This window comes from Ursus maritimus, unplaced genomic scaffold (assembly GCF_017311325.1).
Source record: "Ursus maritimus isolate PB19 unplaced genomic scaffold, ASM1731132v1 scaffold_6, whole genome shotgun sequence".
Taxonomy (NCBI): domain Eukaryota; kingdom Metazoa; phylum Chordata; class Mammalia; order Carnivora; family Ursidae; genus Ursus; species Ursus maritimus.
The window spans coordinates 20,871,891-20,885,885 of record NW_024426774.1 but is presented as its reverse complement, the minus strand read 5'-3'; the positions used below and the strand labels follow the sequence as shown (position 1 = coordinate 20,885,885).

Sequence of the window (13,995 nt, the reverse complement as noted above, 5' to 3'; positions counted from 1 at the left end):
ACTGTAACATTAAATTTTTCTTTCAATGGTATTGATCTCTCTGTGTCGTCACTTAGTCACCTTTATAAATTAAAATCTAGACACAAATTAGAGGATGTTCAGTTCCTGAAGTGGTCTGGGGCTTGGAGATCGGAATCTGAGATTCGGTAGTCATCAGCATTTAAATGATGTACTAGTTTGCAGGGCTGCCATACAGAGCACTCCATGCTGGCTGTCTTAAAGAACAGAAGTTTGTTGTCTTACAGTTCTGGAGACTAGAAGTCCAAGGTTCAGAAAGACTGGGTCCTTCTGAGAGCTGTGAGGAAGCATCTGTTCCATGTCTCTTCTCTAGCTTCCGGTGGTTTGCTGGCAATCCTTGGCATTCCTCGGCATGTAGAAGCTTCATTGCAATCTCCGCCTGCGTCTTCACATGCTGTTCTCCCTGTGTGTGTGTATGGACACCAGTCATATTGGAGTAGCGTGGGCCAACATGACCTCATTTTCCCTACTTACACCTGCAATGACCCTATTTCCCCATAAAGTTACATTCTGAGGTATTGGGGGTTAGGATGACAACATATGACTTTTTGAGGGACTCAGTTCCACCCATAACAGATAGTGATGGAAGCTACACGAACAGATGAACATATGAGCAGATGGGGAGTGAGGACACAGCCCAGGGGAACTCTGACACATAAGGAAAACGAAGAAGAGATGCCGAGAGAAAGAATGGTGTTGCTCAAGCCAGTGCATACCATAATTCCAGGAGGTAGTATCCAGCAATGTCCGCCATAGGAAGGGGGACAGGGTGACCTTGATGAGAGTCTGTTTGTCATGATAGATGCTGATGGGAAGGAGCTGGTGGAGAGGGAGAAGTCGAAGATTCCAGAGAGATAAGAAGTTATTCCTTTAAAGAACTAAGACCTTGGGCTAGTGGGTGAGGATGTAGTCTGAAGCATAGGTGGAAGTGATCATTGTGACAAAAGTAGGTGACCCACCATTTTGATGGCAAAGCTACACTCTGTGCTGGCAAACGACTGCCACCATCACCCTTAAGATGATCCTTTTCCGAGCCCCCTCCCCAACCGTGTCTCTATGGAGCCACTGCTCAGTGATGCACACGGTCCCAGCCACACAATGACACCTTCCCTGGAAACTGGCAGTCACAGCTGTCACTTGAGCATCACAGACAACTCAGGAAGAGTTCCACCAGATACCCTGACACGTGTACCATGAATGTCCTCTCCTGTCACACACCCAGACAGGCCGGCCATACCCTCTCAGGGCCATCTTGTCACTCTGGATACAGCATCCCGTAGCCCTACTGTCACAAGCGCCCCATACACACAGCCACAGCCAGCAGTCACGGTCACACTAACAGCCACCACCCTGTCTTGTCCTGCACCTGGGGGGGGGGGCAGCAGGCAGTGGCACCGGCGACCCCGGCCCAGTTAGCCCTGCTTCTCCTCAAAACCAGCGTCACCGTCTGCCTCTTTGTCTCTGTCTCTGGATGTCCGTCTCTGTCTCTCACGGAGACGCGCGCACACACGCGCACGCACGTTCCCACACGCGCCGGCGCCGCGGGGAGGAAGCCCGCGGGGGGCGGCGGGGGGCGGCGGCCCTGCCCGCGGTTGCGGGCGCTGCGGACTCTGCCCGGGCGAGGGCGGCGGCCGGCCGGAGGGCGACGTGGAGCGGCCACGTGGAGCGGCCCGGGGGAGGGCCCGGCGGCGGGGAGCCGAGGCGCGGCCGGCGCACAGCCCCGAGCCGCCGCGAAGCCGGACCCCAGCCCTCGCCGAGCCGCCGCAGGTGGGTCCGCGCTCCGCCTCAGGCGGCGGGGCACCGGGCTGGGCGGGCTGGGGGCCGCCGCCGCCGCCACCAAAGCCAGCGGGGACGCGCGGGTCGCGGGGCGGGACCGCCGGGCCGGGGCGCCCTCCCGGCCTCTGGGTCCCCAGCTGCAGGCGCAGTCCCTCTGCGGCCCCCTGCGGCGTGGACGGGGCTGGCGAGGGGGGCTCCCTCCTCGGGGCACCTCCCGGGAGGCGGTCAGGAGAGCAGGCCGAGGAAGATTCGCTGGAAAGCGAATCTGGAGCTCCCTAGGTGTGATGACGGGGTTCCCCAGTTCCCCACCAGCGTTTCCCTCCGGTGTCTCCTTTGTCGCTCTGACATCCTGGGAGGGGGGTTGGGGGCTGGCGGGAGTTTCATCCTCATCTGGCAGATGAAGAAAAGGGGGGCTGGGGAGGGGCCCCGGGTTATCACCCCGCTGGAAGTGGCAGGGTGGAGACCCGCTCTCAGGTGTGGGATTTTTTTTTGGCTGTAGAACTACTCTGTCTTCTTTTGGGGGGGGTGGGGAGGGAGCGGCGTGTCCTGGGAGGCACAGGGGCACCAGAGGGATAAGTTAAGGGTTAGGATTCGGTTCAAAATAACTTTTGGACAGTTAGACTCAGCGAGAAACGGAATGGAAGCCCTATGAGGTGCTGGACTCCTGACCTGGAGAGTCAAGCAAGGGCTGAATGGCCATTGACAGGGATGCTGTGAAAGAAAGTTTTGCACTGGGTGGGAGGCTACCCAAGATCAAAGGCCCCTGTCACATCCTGGATTCTCTGAAAATACTCAAATGCCAGTCATTTAAGCTGCATTATCGCGTTGCATTTCCCCCAGGCCCTTACAAGACACATGCTGTTATCCCAGGCTCAGAGAGGTTAAGACACCCGCCTGGATCACAGAACTGAGAGGCAGGATTTCATCAGAGGTCTGACCCCAAGGCTGGTCTCTCCTCACACACGCTGGTGCAAAGGCTTGAAGACATTTGAGGCCTGAGAGTCATTGTGAATATGAGTGTATGAATGTGAGTGTGTGTGAAGGATGTGAATAACTACTGAATTACATCACAACTGTTAACAGAGTTGTGGTGGCTTTCAGGTGGTCATGAGGGTAAATTACATTTATGTGCTTTATAGTTGTAGGAAATGATTAGGAACACATTTATTTGACAGGCAGTGGTTCAATAATGGCTTTATTTCTGTTGCTTACAAAAGCTTTTGTAAGTGCTAAGAAATGTCTTAAGTGTGAACAAATCACATTACACCAACCTCATTACACGTCACTTGAGGTGCCTTTGTTTGACTTCCTTTAAACAATAGAGGTGGGCCCTACAGTTATTTAAGTTTGTGAAATAAGCTATACCCGGAATGCTCAGGTTGTCAGGAGGGCCCAGGGTATTCCAGGGAGAGGGTGGGGCAGCTTGGGCAAAAGCACTGAAAAGTCAAAGTAAGAAGCACTCTGGGGGACTCCAGTAACCCTTCTGTTTGAAGCCGAGTGTTAGTGTAATGGAGCACTGGAAGGTGAATATAAAATGGTAACCTGATAGCTGATTGTAGAAGGCCTTGAATGCCCAGGTGAGGTCTCTGGATTGTAATAGAAACAGAAAGCCATTGAAGGTTTTGGAGCAGTGGTGTTCTAGCTAAGGAAGATTAATGTGATGTGGGTATGGAGGGTTCTTTTTTGTTTTGTTTGTTTGTTTGTTTAGATTTTTTATTTATTTATTTGACATAGATAGCCAGCGAGAGAGGGAACACAAGCAGGGGGAGTGGGAGAGGAAGAAGCAGGCTCCCAGCGGAGGAGCCCGATGTGGGGCTCGATCCCAGAACTCCGGGATCACGCCCTGAGCCGAAGGCAGACGCCTAACGACTGTGCTACCCAGGCGCCCCTCTTTTTTGTTTTTGAAGGTTGATTTATTTATTTGAGAGAGAGAGTGTGAGCTGGGGGAGGAGCAGAAAGAGAGGGAGAGAGAGAATCTCAAGCAGGCTCCCTGCACAGGACGTGGGGCTTGATCTCACCACCCTGAGATCATGACCTGAGCCAAAATCAAAAGTCAGATGCTTAACTGACTAAGCTACCCAGGTGCCCCTGGAGGGCTCCTTAAATGGAGAAGATACCAGAGGCAAGGACAAGAGAGAGGCTACTATGTTAATTTGTGCAAGAACTAATTCATTATGCATTCACTGTCCACTGTAACCGCCTGAGGTGAGTACTGTTATTATCTCATGGTGCAGATAAGGTAACTGAAGTTCCCTGAGGATTATTAACCCACCCAAGGTCACAGGGACGGCCTGTGGCAGGGCGGGTCCCAAAACTCTGGTCTCTGTCCACTATACACACTGAATAGTTACATACATGGAATGGATGTGTAGGACCAAGAGGAGGCAAATCATAGTAATTCACGTGGGCAGGGTTCAGGACCAGGTACTATATTTTCAGGGCCCAGGACAAAAACAAAATTAAGAATTTCAAGATGGGGCGCCGGGCTGGCTCAGTCAATAAAACATGCGACTCTTGATGTCAAGATCTTGAGTTCAAGCCCCACATTGTGCGTGGAGCCTACTTAATTAAAAAAAAGAATTTTGGGATGGTGACAGCAGAGCATCACACTAAGCCAAGGGCCCCTCTGAGAAGTGGGCCCTGTGTGACTGCTGCCCGGGTCACACGCAGTTCTGATTACTAAGACAGCTTAACAAACCACCTCACAACTTAGTGACTGAACACGATAACATTGACTTTGCTCATGAGTGTGCAAGAGTCTGGGCAGGACTATGGAAACCAGCATATTTCTGCTCATTCAGTGTGGACTGGGGCACCTTGAAAGCCGGGAGTTGGAATCACCTGAAGGTTTGGCCTCTCACCTGGATGGTCCTCGGGCTGGGGAGGTGAGAGCAGCTGAAGGCCGGAACAGCCGGGGCTCCTCTGTCCGCGGTTTCCCCACACGGTCTTTTCAGCGTGGTAGATTCGGGAACGCCAGACTTCTTCCGTGGCGGCTCAGGGCTCCAGCGCATGGGGAGACAGAGGGAGAGAGAAGCAGAGCCAGGTACAAGCGATGGCACCTTGTATGACCCAGACCTGGAAGTCATGCAGCTTTATTTCAGCTGTTCATTAGAAGCGAGTGGCTAAGTCCAGATCGTATACAAGGAAAGCAAATTAGACTTGGTCCTTTGTGGGAAACAGTGTCAAGGAACGTGTAGACCCGTTTTGCAAGCCAACACATTTGGCCTAACGAGTGAGTAGATTAGTGGGATCTGAGGGTGCTTCCCCTTTATGCCCGAATTGCTACCGCAGAGAGTCCTCTTTTAAAAGGCAACGGCTAGGGCACGAGAAGCCCGGGTAATAGGTTTTGACAGCTCTGAGGGATTTAAATTACTCCAGGGCCTCCTGTGGGCCCAGGTCCTGGCAGTAAACAGATGGGGTGGGGGTGCAGGAAGCATTCTGAGGGTGTCCAGGTGGGGAGAGCAGGATGGTGAGTGTGTGTGAAGCCATTGCAGAGCAGTCCAGGGAAACTTCTGGAGGGAAAAAGGCGTTATTTACAAGCAGGTGCTGAGCAAAATGTGTAGGGTGTGCCGAATCTGGTGTCTTGGGACCTTACCACACCCCGTGAGAGGGGCTCTCGTCTGATGAACAGCCTGAAACACAGAAGTCTCACGGTTTCAGAGCCAGGATTTGGAATCAGGCAGCCTGAGGTTAGGGCCCGTACCCTTCCCCTTCAACCAGTGCGACCTCTTCCTTAGTAATTCTGTTTCTCTGTCTTTCCCTCAGTTGTGGTCTAACATTTGTATCTTTTCTTACTTATGTATTTGCAAGCTTTAAGAAAAAAAAAAGGATAAGTAATTCTTTATATTATCATCTCACTTTTTTTTTAAGATTTTATTTATTGGGGTGCCTGGGTGGCTCAGTCGGTTGGGTGTCCGTCTGCCTTCGGTCCTGCGTCAGACTCCCTGCTCAGTGGGGAGTGTGCTTCTCCCTCTCCCTCTGCCTCTCCCTCCTGCTCGTGCTCTCTCAAATAAATAAATAAAACGACTGAGCCACCCAGGCGCCCAGTTATTTATTTTTTTTCAAGATTTTATTTTTTTAGAGCAGTTTTAGGTTCACAGCAAAATTGAGAGGGAGGTACAGAGATTTCCTGTATACCTTCTGTGCCCCCCCCCAGGCACTGCTCCCCCATTATCAACATCCCAGACAGAGTGTACATTCGTGACAACCGGATGAACTTACACTGACACATCATCACTCAAAGTCCATAGTTTACGGTAGGGTTCATTCTTGTACATTCTGTGGGTTTGGACAAATGTATAATGACACATCTCCACCATTTAGTATCATAAAGAGCAGTTTCACTGCCCTGAAATCTTCTGTGCCCACTCTTCATCCCTTCCTCCCCAACCCCTAGCAACCACTGATATTTTGACTGTCTCCACAGTTTTGCCTTTTCCAGAAAGTCATATCGTCGGACTCATATAGTGCATAGCCTTTTCAGATCGACTTCGTTCACTTAGTAATATTCATTTAAATTCCTCCAGGCCTTCTCATGGCTTGATAGCTCATTTCTTTTTAGCACGAATATTCCATTGTCTGGATATACCGCGGTTTATTTCTCCCTCCACTATTGAAGGACAGCTTGGATGCTTTCGAGTTTGGGCAGTTATGAATAAAGCTGCTATAAACATCTATGTGCAGGTTTTTGTGTGGACATAATCTTTCAGCTCCTTCAGTAAATGTGAAGGAGTGCAATTCCTGGATTTGCTGGATTGTACGGTGAGAATATGTTTAGCTTCATACGAAACTGTCCAAGTGTCTTCCAAAGTGGCTGCGCCATTTTGCATTCCCACCAGCCATGAATGAGAGCTCCTGCTGCTTCACGTCCTCGCCAGTATTTGGTGTTGCGAGTGTCCTGGATTTTGGCCATTCTAATAGGTGTGTAGTGCTATGCCAGTTTTTATTTTAGATGTTTTGAGGCTATGTTATTAGCCATGTACAAGTTCAGAACTATGATATCTTTCCAGAGGATTAAATTTTTATGAATTTTGTAGTGACATGCTTTTATCTATGATATTGCCTTTCCTCTTAAAGTCTAGCCTAACGTCAGTAAAGCTATACTAGCTTTCTTTTGTCTATTATTGCTTTTTTTTTTATTGCTTTATATATCCTTCTTCCATCCTTTTGCTTAACAACCTGTGTCTATACCTTTTAGGTTCATCTTCTGAAAATTGCATATAACTGTATTTTGTTTTGTGTACATTTTGGTAATTTTCTACTTCTTAACTGATGGATTTAAAGAATTTATAGTTATGACCACTGATAAACTTAAATATATTCTTACTGTCTTATTGTATGCTATTTGCCTTCCTTTTTAATTTTTTTCAGTTTCTCTATTCTCTTTACTGCCTTCCTTTGAAGTGATTTTTTAAAAAAATTCCTTTCATTTTTTTTCTCTGATGGTTTGAGGTCATACATTCCATTTCTGTTTTTTTAGTGGTTATCCTTAAGACTTTTATATGCGTATTTAACAAAGTTGCTCAGTATGTCTACTCTCTTCCCAAAGACCGTCCTCACATCTTAATGTTGTCCAGTATTATAGTTCAGGCCACCTCTCTTGCCCCCTTTATTAACATAATTATCAGCCTATGTTTGTTTCTATTTTCCCAAATACTTTCTGATTTTTTTTCTGCTCACTGTTTTTCCTTGCATTTCAAACCCTTCTGGGATCATTTTCCTTTTTCCTGCAATAGATCCCTTAGAATTTCCTTTAATGGAGGAATGTCAGTGGCAAATTCTCTAATTTGTTGTTTCTTAAAATTGTTTTTGTTTCACCTCATTGTTGGAAGATAATTTTGCTGAGACTAGAATTCTAGAATGGCAGTTCTCCACCCTTCCCACTCCCCCTTCTCAATGTGTTAAAATACTATACTGGTGTAATCTGGTTATCGCAGCTGCTGTTGAAAAGTCAGCAGTCAGTCTAATCGTCCTTTTGGGGGATTTGTGTTTTCTTTCTGACTGCTTTTAAGATCCTCTCTTTTTCTTGGTATTCTGTAGTTTCAGAACAGCTCTGGGTGTGTATCCTATTTACTTAATTTTCCTTGGATTGTTGGGTTTCCTGGATTAGAGTATTAGTTTTTTGCAATAGATTGGAAAAATCTCAGCTGTTATATCTTAGAACACTGCTTTGATCCAATTTTCTCTGTTATCTCCTCCATCTTCCATGCCGTTTAACCAGTGTTTTATATTTTCTGTCTTTGGCTCAATGAGCTACCTTCTGGATAATTTGCTCATTAATTCTCACATTGTCTGAGTCTAATGTACGCATTGCATTTTAAAACTAATCTTTTCATTATATTCGTGTAAGTTATATTTGGCTCTTCTTCATATCTTCTTGTCATTTTTATGCTCATATTCCTTTCCCATAGTTTCAAGCTTCTCTTTAATTTCTTGAAACATATTAAATATCCTTTATGTTCTCTGTATGATAATTCCCATGTCTTTACTTTTTGCAAGTCTGGTTTCACCCGCTATTGGTTGGCTGGCTCTCACTCACGGTGTCCTATTCCCTTGTATGTTTGTGACTTTCTGGCTGTGAGGTCATGCTCCTTGACGCTTTACCAGTGGAATTTCTTTGAGGCCTGGATTGGAGTTGTGTTTCTCGGACAAGATACATATTTTCCTCTACTAGTCGACTAGAGGTACCAACCAGGTACCACTTAAAATGTAAGTGATCTGCGGTAGGGTTTTGAACCACAGAGGTAGCTTAGTTCAGCCGTTGGACCCACATTAGAGCAGGCTTGTTACAAGTTCTCGGGGAAGACTTTATCCCTTCCGCCCAGCACCAAGGGCAAGACAGGCAAGATTTCTGCTGCCCTTCCTTCTTTGTGGTGCAATTACTGTGTGTTCACTGTTCTGATTGAGCCGGGCTGTTTGAATCCCAGCTTTGGGTAGGTAGACTAATCTATTAGTCTCCTCACACTGGTGGGCCCAGGCCTTACGTCTGGGCTTCTCTATTGCACTGAGCACTCAGACCGATTGTACAAATTCACCCAGGTTCTGTCTGGCAGACACTCTTATGGCAAAAGCCAACTTCAAGCTCATTTCCCCCCAGGATTACCATTTCAGTGTGGTTTTGTACTCAGAATTGCTTACTTTCTTGCCAGTTCAATGCATTGGAAAAGATACTGTTTTTATCCAGCTTTGGAACCACTTTCGTTGGGGCATTTACTATGATACTCCCAGACACGGAGGTTTGGATATTTTTCTAGACGACCCTTTCATTGAGATGTGTCCACAGCAGCGGGACCCCTGAGGGCACCCAGTTGATGTTACGGAGATCTCAGTTCCAACTCCCTCCCTTAGATGGGCCCAAGACTTGTTTTCTTTTTTGGGTGCAACAACCGGAGCTCAAGGATCTAAATTGTCAGCCAGCGTTCGTGAACACCTTTAGGGGAACCGTGGCTTCAGCACCCGTTTGGCCGCTGCGGATTACGGACACCAGTCAACTGTGTAGACTCATGGTATCTGTCGGGGCCACGTATGCAGAGAACACTAAAGCCAGTTCCTGTGGCTCTCGGTAGCTTCACCTTCTTGTGGACTTCCATGTTTTGTTGCTTCTTCCTCAAGGCAGCCCTGCTGACACAGTGGCAGACGGCCTCCCACATGCATCTTCCCCGGGCCGGAGGCCAGCTGTCTGAGGCAGCGGCCGTCCAGCCTCGCAGTGGTTCTGCCCCTTGTTAGAGCCATGGAACTCTCTGAGAATCTGAAGAAAGCTACAGACATTTCCCCAGGAGAATTCCGTGCCAGCCAGAGTGTCCAGGACCATGACAGGCGTTCCTGGTCCTCTGCACCTGAGGATTTGTCTTCCTGGGGTGGGGGTGGGGTCTCAGGCCTCAGCTGGGGGGGGATTCATAGGATCCGTAAGCCCACCCGGGACTAGGCAGGAGGCTTCCCGCTCTGTGCTTCTGACTGATCCTTTCTCTGTTTGACTGTTTTCATACAACCAAGTGCTCGTGTCGCCGATGGGCCTACACAGCGTAGGTCTAAAGGGAAGCTTTTGTTTTTTCCTTTCTCTTGGGATGTCCCAAGAGAAAGGAATAGGTCCTGGGGCCACTGTTGGTTTGGCTCTGATTTGTTTCAATCCTTACCTGAGTTTAGATCTGTTTCAAGGAGTCTGAGCCTTTACCGATTCGTTCTTGGGTGAGTTTTGATAAATACAGGCCAATAATCTGCCTCTGTGTAAGTCTTGGTCTTTTTGTGACCCTCTGCATTTCTGATTTGGCTTTTTCCTTAACATCTCTGAGCTAGTTTCCATCTGCAAAATGAGGGACTGGACTGGAGTAGATGTACTTGAACTTCTCTGAGCACCTCTGGGGGGGGTGTGGGATGGGGGGTGGGGTGGGGTTGGGGGGTGGGCAGGGTCCCTCAGGGTGGGGAATGGGTGTGGGGAGGGGCTCCTGCCTGGAGAACTGCTTCCACCATAGCAGGTCTGCCTTCTGTGCTCACACTGGGTCCGGAGTAAGATTTGTTTTGGACAGATTCCACGGGGCGGGGGCTGATGTCTGCGTGGGGCTCCTCCCTGAGCGGGAGTCCTGTCACCTGGGCTGCAAGTGGAGGCAGGGAGAGAAGGCACTCCTGTCTAACCCTCCCATCCCCCCACTCTGTGGCAGACATCCCTTCCCCTTGACTCCCTTACTCTGCTCCTAGTTGCAGTTCCGGCAAGGATGTTGTTACCGGCGGCAATGGGAGTGTTGGTGCTGCTGCTGCCCCTGAGCCAGGCCGCTCCCAAGGACGGAACCGTGAGGTAACGGGCTTCAGAGGGCACGGCGGGGGGCTGGGATACGGAGAGTCTCCGGAGAATCTGAGGGTGTGGTGGGCCCCTCTGGGAGGCAGGAGACTGGGGTGTATGCTCCCTGAGCTCTGTATCTGCCTCCTTCCCCCAACTACGGCCACCTCCGCCCGCGTCTGTAGGAGCGCCCTTCGCAGAGTGGGCACCCAGTACATCTTTGCTGGGATCAGTTCATCTGGGATCTGGGAGCTCAGTTCCAATGGGGTGTGAAGCTTGGGCCCGGGAAGGGGCTGCCCTCCTCTTCTTGAGACCTTATGTGGGAATGCTGGAGCCTTCGAGATCATTAGCAAATCAGTTCTCTTTTGTGTGCGCATCTGTCTCAAGGGTTCCGGTGTGGGTATGCGGGGTGGGGTGGGGGGACAGATAAAGGGAGAGCTGCAAGGCTGGCAGCAGGGACAAAGGCTGCTGCAGCGGCCCTGCCAGCAAGTGGGCCTCACGGGTCTGGACTGATCTGGGCAAACAGGCAGCCCTGTCCAGAACTGGGAGCAAATCTTGGGCTTTAAGGCCTGAGAAAGAGCCTGAGCAGATCGAAATCACAAAACCAACATCTGCGTCCTCAGCTTGTGTCGTGGAGCAAATCAGGTCTGTGGAAACCTGGGCCGTGCCTCTGGGCTGAGCCAGAGACCTGCCCCTTGGGCCCGGCCCCAGAGTAGAAGGGTGACCGCGATCCCCGTTGTCCGGACACCCACGCACTGTTTCCTTGTATCTACTAGGTGTGGCCTCATCTGGCCTCTGTCTAACCAGATGCTTTATTTGGGTTTTCACTTAACATCTAAGTTAGGAATCTGTAAAAACAGTCCGAGGGAGTCAGGTTCTGCTTCTGAGACCAGAAGGGCCTCCTCCCCACAAGGTTTGTGGGAATTGGAGAGAACAACGCCCTTTGGGTCTGGGGAGAGAACTCTGCCAGGAGCTTGAGGGTGGAAGGCTGGTAGGCCGGGTCCTCAGAGAGGCTCTTAGCGAGCCTGGCCCTTCTCTGCCTCCTCTAGGCTGGACCCCGATGTGCAGCAGCAGCCCCTGTCCAACCCCTTCCAGCCAGGCCAGGAGCAGCTTCGGTGAGTGGGCTGGGCTGGGGGGTCGGCCTGGGTCTGCACACTGGCCTCTCTGGGCTGACTTTCTACGTTTCTGCCAGGCTTCTGCAGAACTACCTACAGGGACTGGAGAGGATGGAAAAGGAGCCAGAACACATGACCCGGGAGCAGGGTGAGGGGCTGGGCACTGCGGCCAGCGGGCCGGGGACTCAGGGCAGCAGAGCCAGGACTGACCCTGGGCCGTCGGTTGCCCCCTGCCTCCTCCACCTGTTCCCGATGCCTCTTCTGATGCGGCTTCTCCTCCTTAGTTCTCCTCTACCTCTTTGCCCTCCACGACTATGACCAGAGTGGACAGCTGGATGGCCTGGAGCTGCTGTCCATGCTGACTGCGGCTCTGGCGCCTGGAGCCGCTGATTTTCCCGTCGCCAACCCGGTAAGCCCTGCTGGCTGGGGGGCCCCTTCTCCCACGAAGGAGACTCGGCTTCTTGGGGCGTCAGTCTTTTTCGTCATGACGGTTTTGGTGAAGCCACTGTAACAGAAGTGCTCTGAGCCTGCATGGCAGGCACGTGGAGAGGTGCTGGGAGGGTCAGGGCTCCTGGGAACATCTCTGTCCCCTGTAGACTCTGCAGCTACCGTGTGCTTCCACAGGTGATCCTCGTGGTGGACAAGGTGCTCGAGACCCAGGACCTGAATGGGGATGGGCTCATGACCCCTGCAGAGCTCATCAACTTCCCAGGAGAGGCCGCAAGGCACACAGAGCGCAAAGAGCCCCCAGAGCCCCAAGATGTTGGGAGGCAGTCCCTGTTAGTTAAAAGCCTGTCAGGACAAGAGCTGCAGGGAGCCCTGGGTCCCAGAGAAGATGGGGGACAGGTAGAGGCCAGAAGGGAGTCCTCGGAGCCTGTACAGGAGGCTGGGGGACAGGCAGAGGCTGAAAGAGAAGCCCCAAGCCCTGGAGCAGAGGCTCCGGGACAGGCCGAGGCCAGGGACACTGGAAAGGAAGCAGCAGCACTTCCAGGGGAGACACTGGAGTCTAAGGACACCCCAAATGAGTTTGAAGCTCATGTTATTCAACTGGAGAACGATGAGATATAAAGCTTGAGGATAGAGACTCGCACCCCTAGAAGTCTCAGTACCAGAACATAGGCCCCGAAGAGTGGGGTGTGACTGCGGGGACGAGGACCACCTCCCTGTCCACTTCCGGGCCCCAGTCTTTCTGTGCAGCTCACGGGGACCCGAAGGTGAGGGGGCAGCGTTAGGGCCCAGACAACCAATAAAGAACTGAATGAACTCATCTGCTTGGGCCATCTACTTATGGGTCTGGCCAGCCTGGCCTTAGGGACACAGGGGGTTGGGGACTGGACAGGCCTCTGGGAGGGGCTTCGGCTTCCCCAGTGTTCCCAGAGGGTGCTGAGACCCAGCAGAGGACAGCAGCAGGGCCCAGCCAGCTGCGGACAAGTGGGGGAAGAGAGCGCAGCCTCCCCCTGGGGCCCAAAAGCTCCTCCTCCCCCTTCCCCTCCTCTCCCCCTCCCCCTCCCCTGGGGTTCGGACACCCAGGACCCTCCTGCAGCTCCGAACTGGTCCTCCCCACCACCCTGTAGGTGCCCTCCCCCAAACAGTAAACTACATTTACTGAGAGCCTAGTACACACCAGGCACCATGCTGGGCATTTTCTATGTTGTCTGATTGTATCCTCACAACAATTCTACGACCAGGCAGAGTTAGCTCTGTTTGACAGATGAGGAAACTGAGGCAGACCGAGTCGGTAATGCACCCAAGGTGACCCCGCTAACTAAGTGGCAGATTTGAGTTCAGGTGTGTCAAACTGCAAAGCCCGTGGTCTTTGGCACATTCTGTGGCCTCACACACCCTGCCCCAACTCCCGTATGAAAATTGGCTAATTCCAGTTCACCCTCAGGTCTCCCCCGGGGCAGCAGCGACACTGTGCCCTGGGGCACATCGGTGGCTGAGGCACCGCCCTAACTACCAGGCGGCTCCAAGGGTGGAGCTTCAGCTCCAGGCCAGTCACAGGGGAGATATTTTTGGACCGTGAAGGCGCCACCAAACCACAGAACAGGCTCCCTCCCCACTAGCCTGTTAGGCTGGCTCAGCTGTGTGGACAGTCCTGGAGCCATGAGACTGGAGTCTTGTGACAGCCCAGGGGTCCAGAGGAGATTTTCTCGTGGCCTAGTCTTTGGGAAGTTCCCTGGGGTCCAAGGAGATAAGTGCCCGCCCCAGCCAGGAAGCCTCAGGGTCTCTGCCCACCCCTGCGGCTCTGCTCCTCCTCACCAGAACCAGCTGGGGCCCCACCAAGGGCGCAGCTGGTGGCAAGTGGGGGGGGGG

General features: G+C 51.5%; 1 protein-coding gene and 1 long non-coding RNA gene across 2 annotated transcripts; one reads left to right on the top strand and one right to left on the bottom strand.

Moving 5' to 3' along the window:
* Positions 1 to 48: 48 nt before the first annotated feature.
* On the bottom strand, positions 49 to 1,346 carry LOC103671656. Its single transcript, XR_570992.2, has 2 exons — positions 735 to 1,346; positions 49 to 421 (listed from the first exon to the last, which is right to left on the bottom strand). It is a non-coding gene; the product is annotated as an uncharacterized LOC103671656 (long non-coding RNA).
* Positions 1,347 to 1,669: 323 nt separating this feature from the next.
* On the top strand, positions 1,670 to 12,946 carry CGREF1 (cell growth regulator with EF-hand domain 1). Its single transcript, XM_040623012.1, has 6 exons — positions 1,670 to 1,785; positions 10,486 to 10,582; positions 11,614 to 11,679; positions 11,757 to 11,827; positions 11,964 to 12,088; positions 12,304 to 12,946. The coding sequence occupies exons 2-6, from the start codon at positions 10,503 to 10,505 to the stop codon at positions 12,745 to 12,747; spliced, it is 786 nt and encodes a 261-aa protein (XP_040478946.1). The 5' UTR covers positions 1,670 to 1,785; positions 10,486 to 10,502; the 3' UTR covers positions 12,748 to 12,946.
* Positions 12,947 to 13,995: the final 1,049 nt, after the last annotated feature.

Coding starts and splice junctions, on each gene's coding strand:
- CGREF1 (XM_040623012.1), top strand. CDS start 10,503: ATGTTGTTACCGGCGGCAATGGGAGTGTTGGTGCTGCTGCTGCCCCTG. Junction 10,583..11,613: donor CCCAAGGACGGAACCGTGAG/GTAACGGGCTTC, acceptor TGCCTCCTCTAG/GCTGGACCCCGATGTGCAGC. Junction 12,089..12,303: donor ATTTTCCCGTCGCCAACCCG/GTAAGCCCTGCT, acceptor GTGCTTCCACAG/GTGATCCTCGTGGTGGACAA.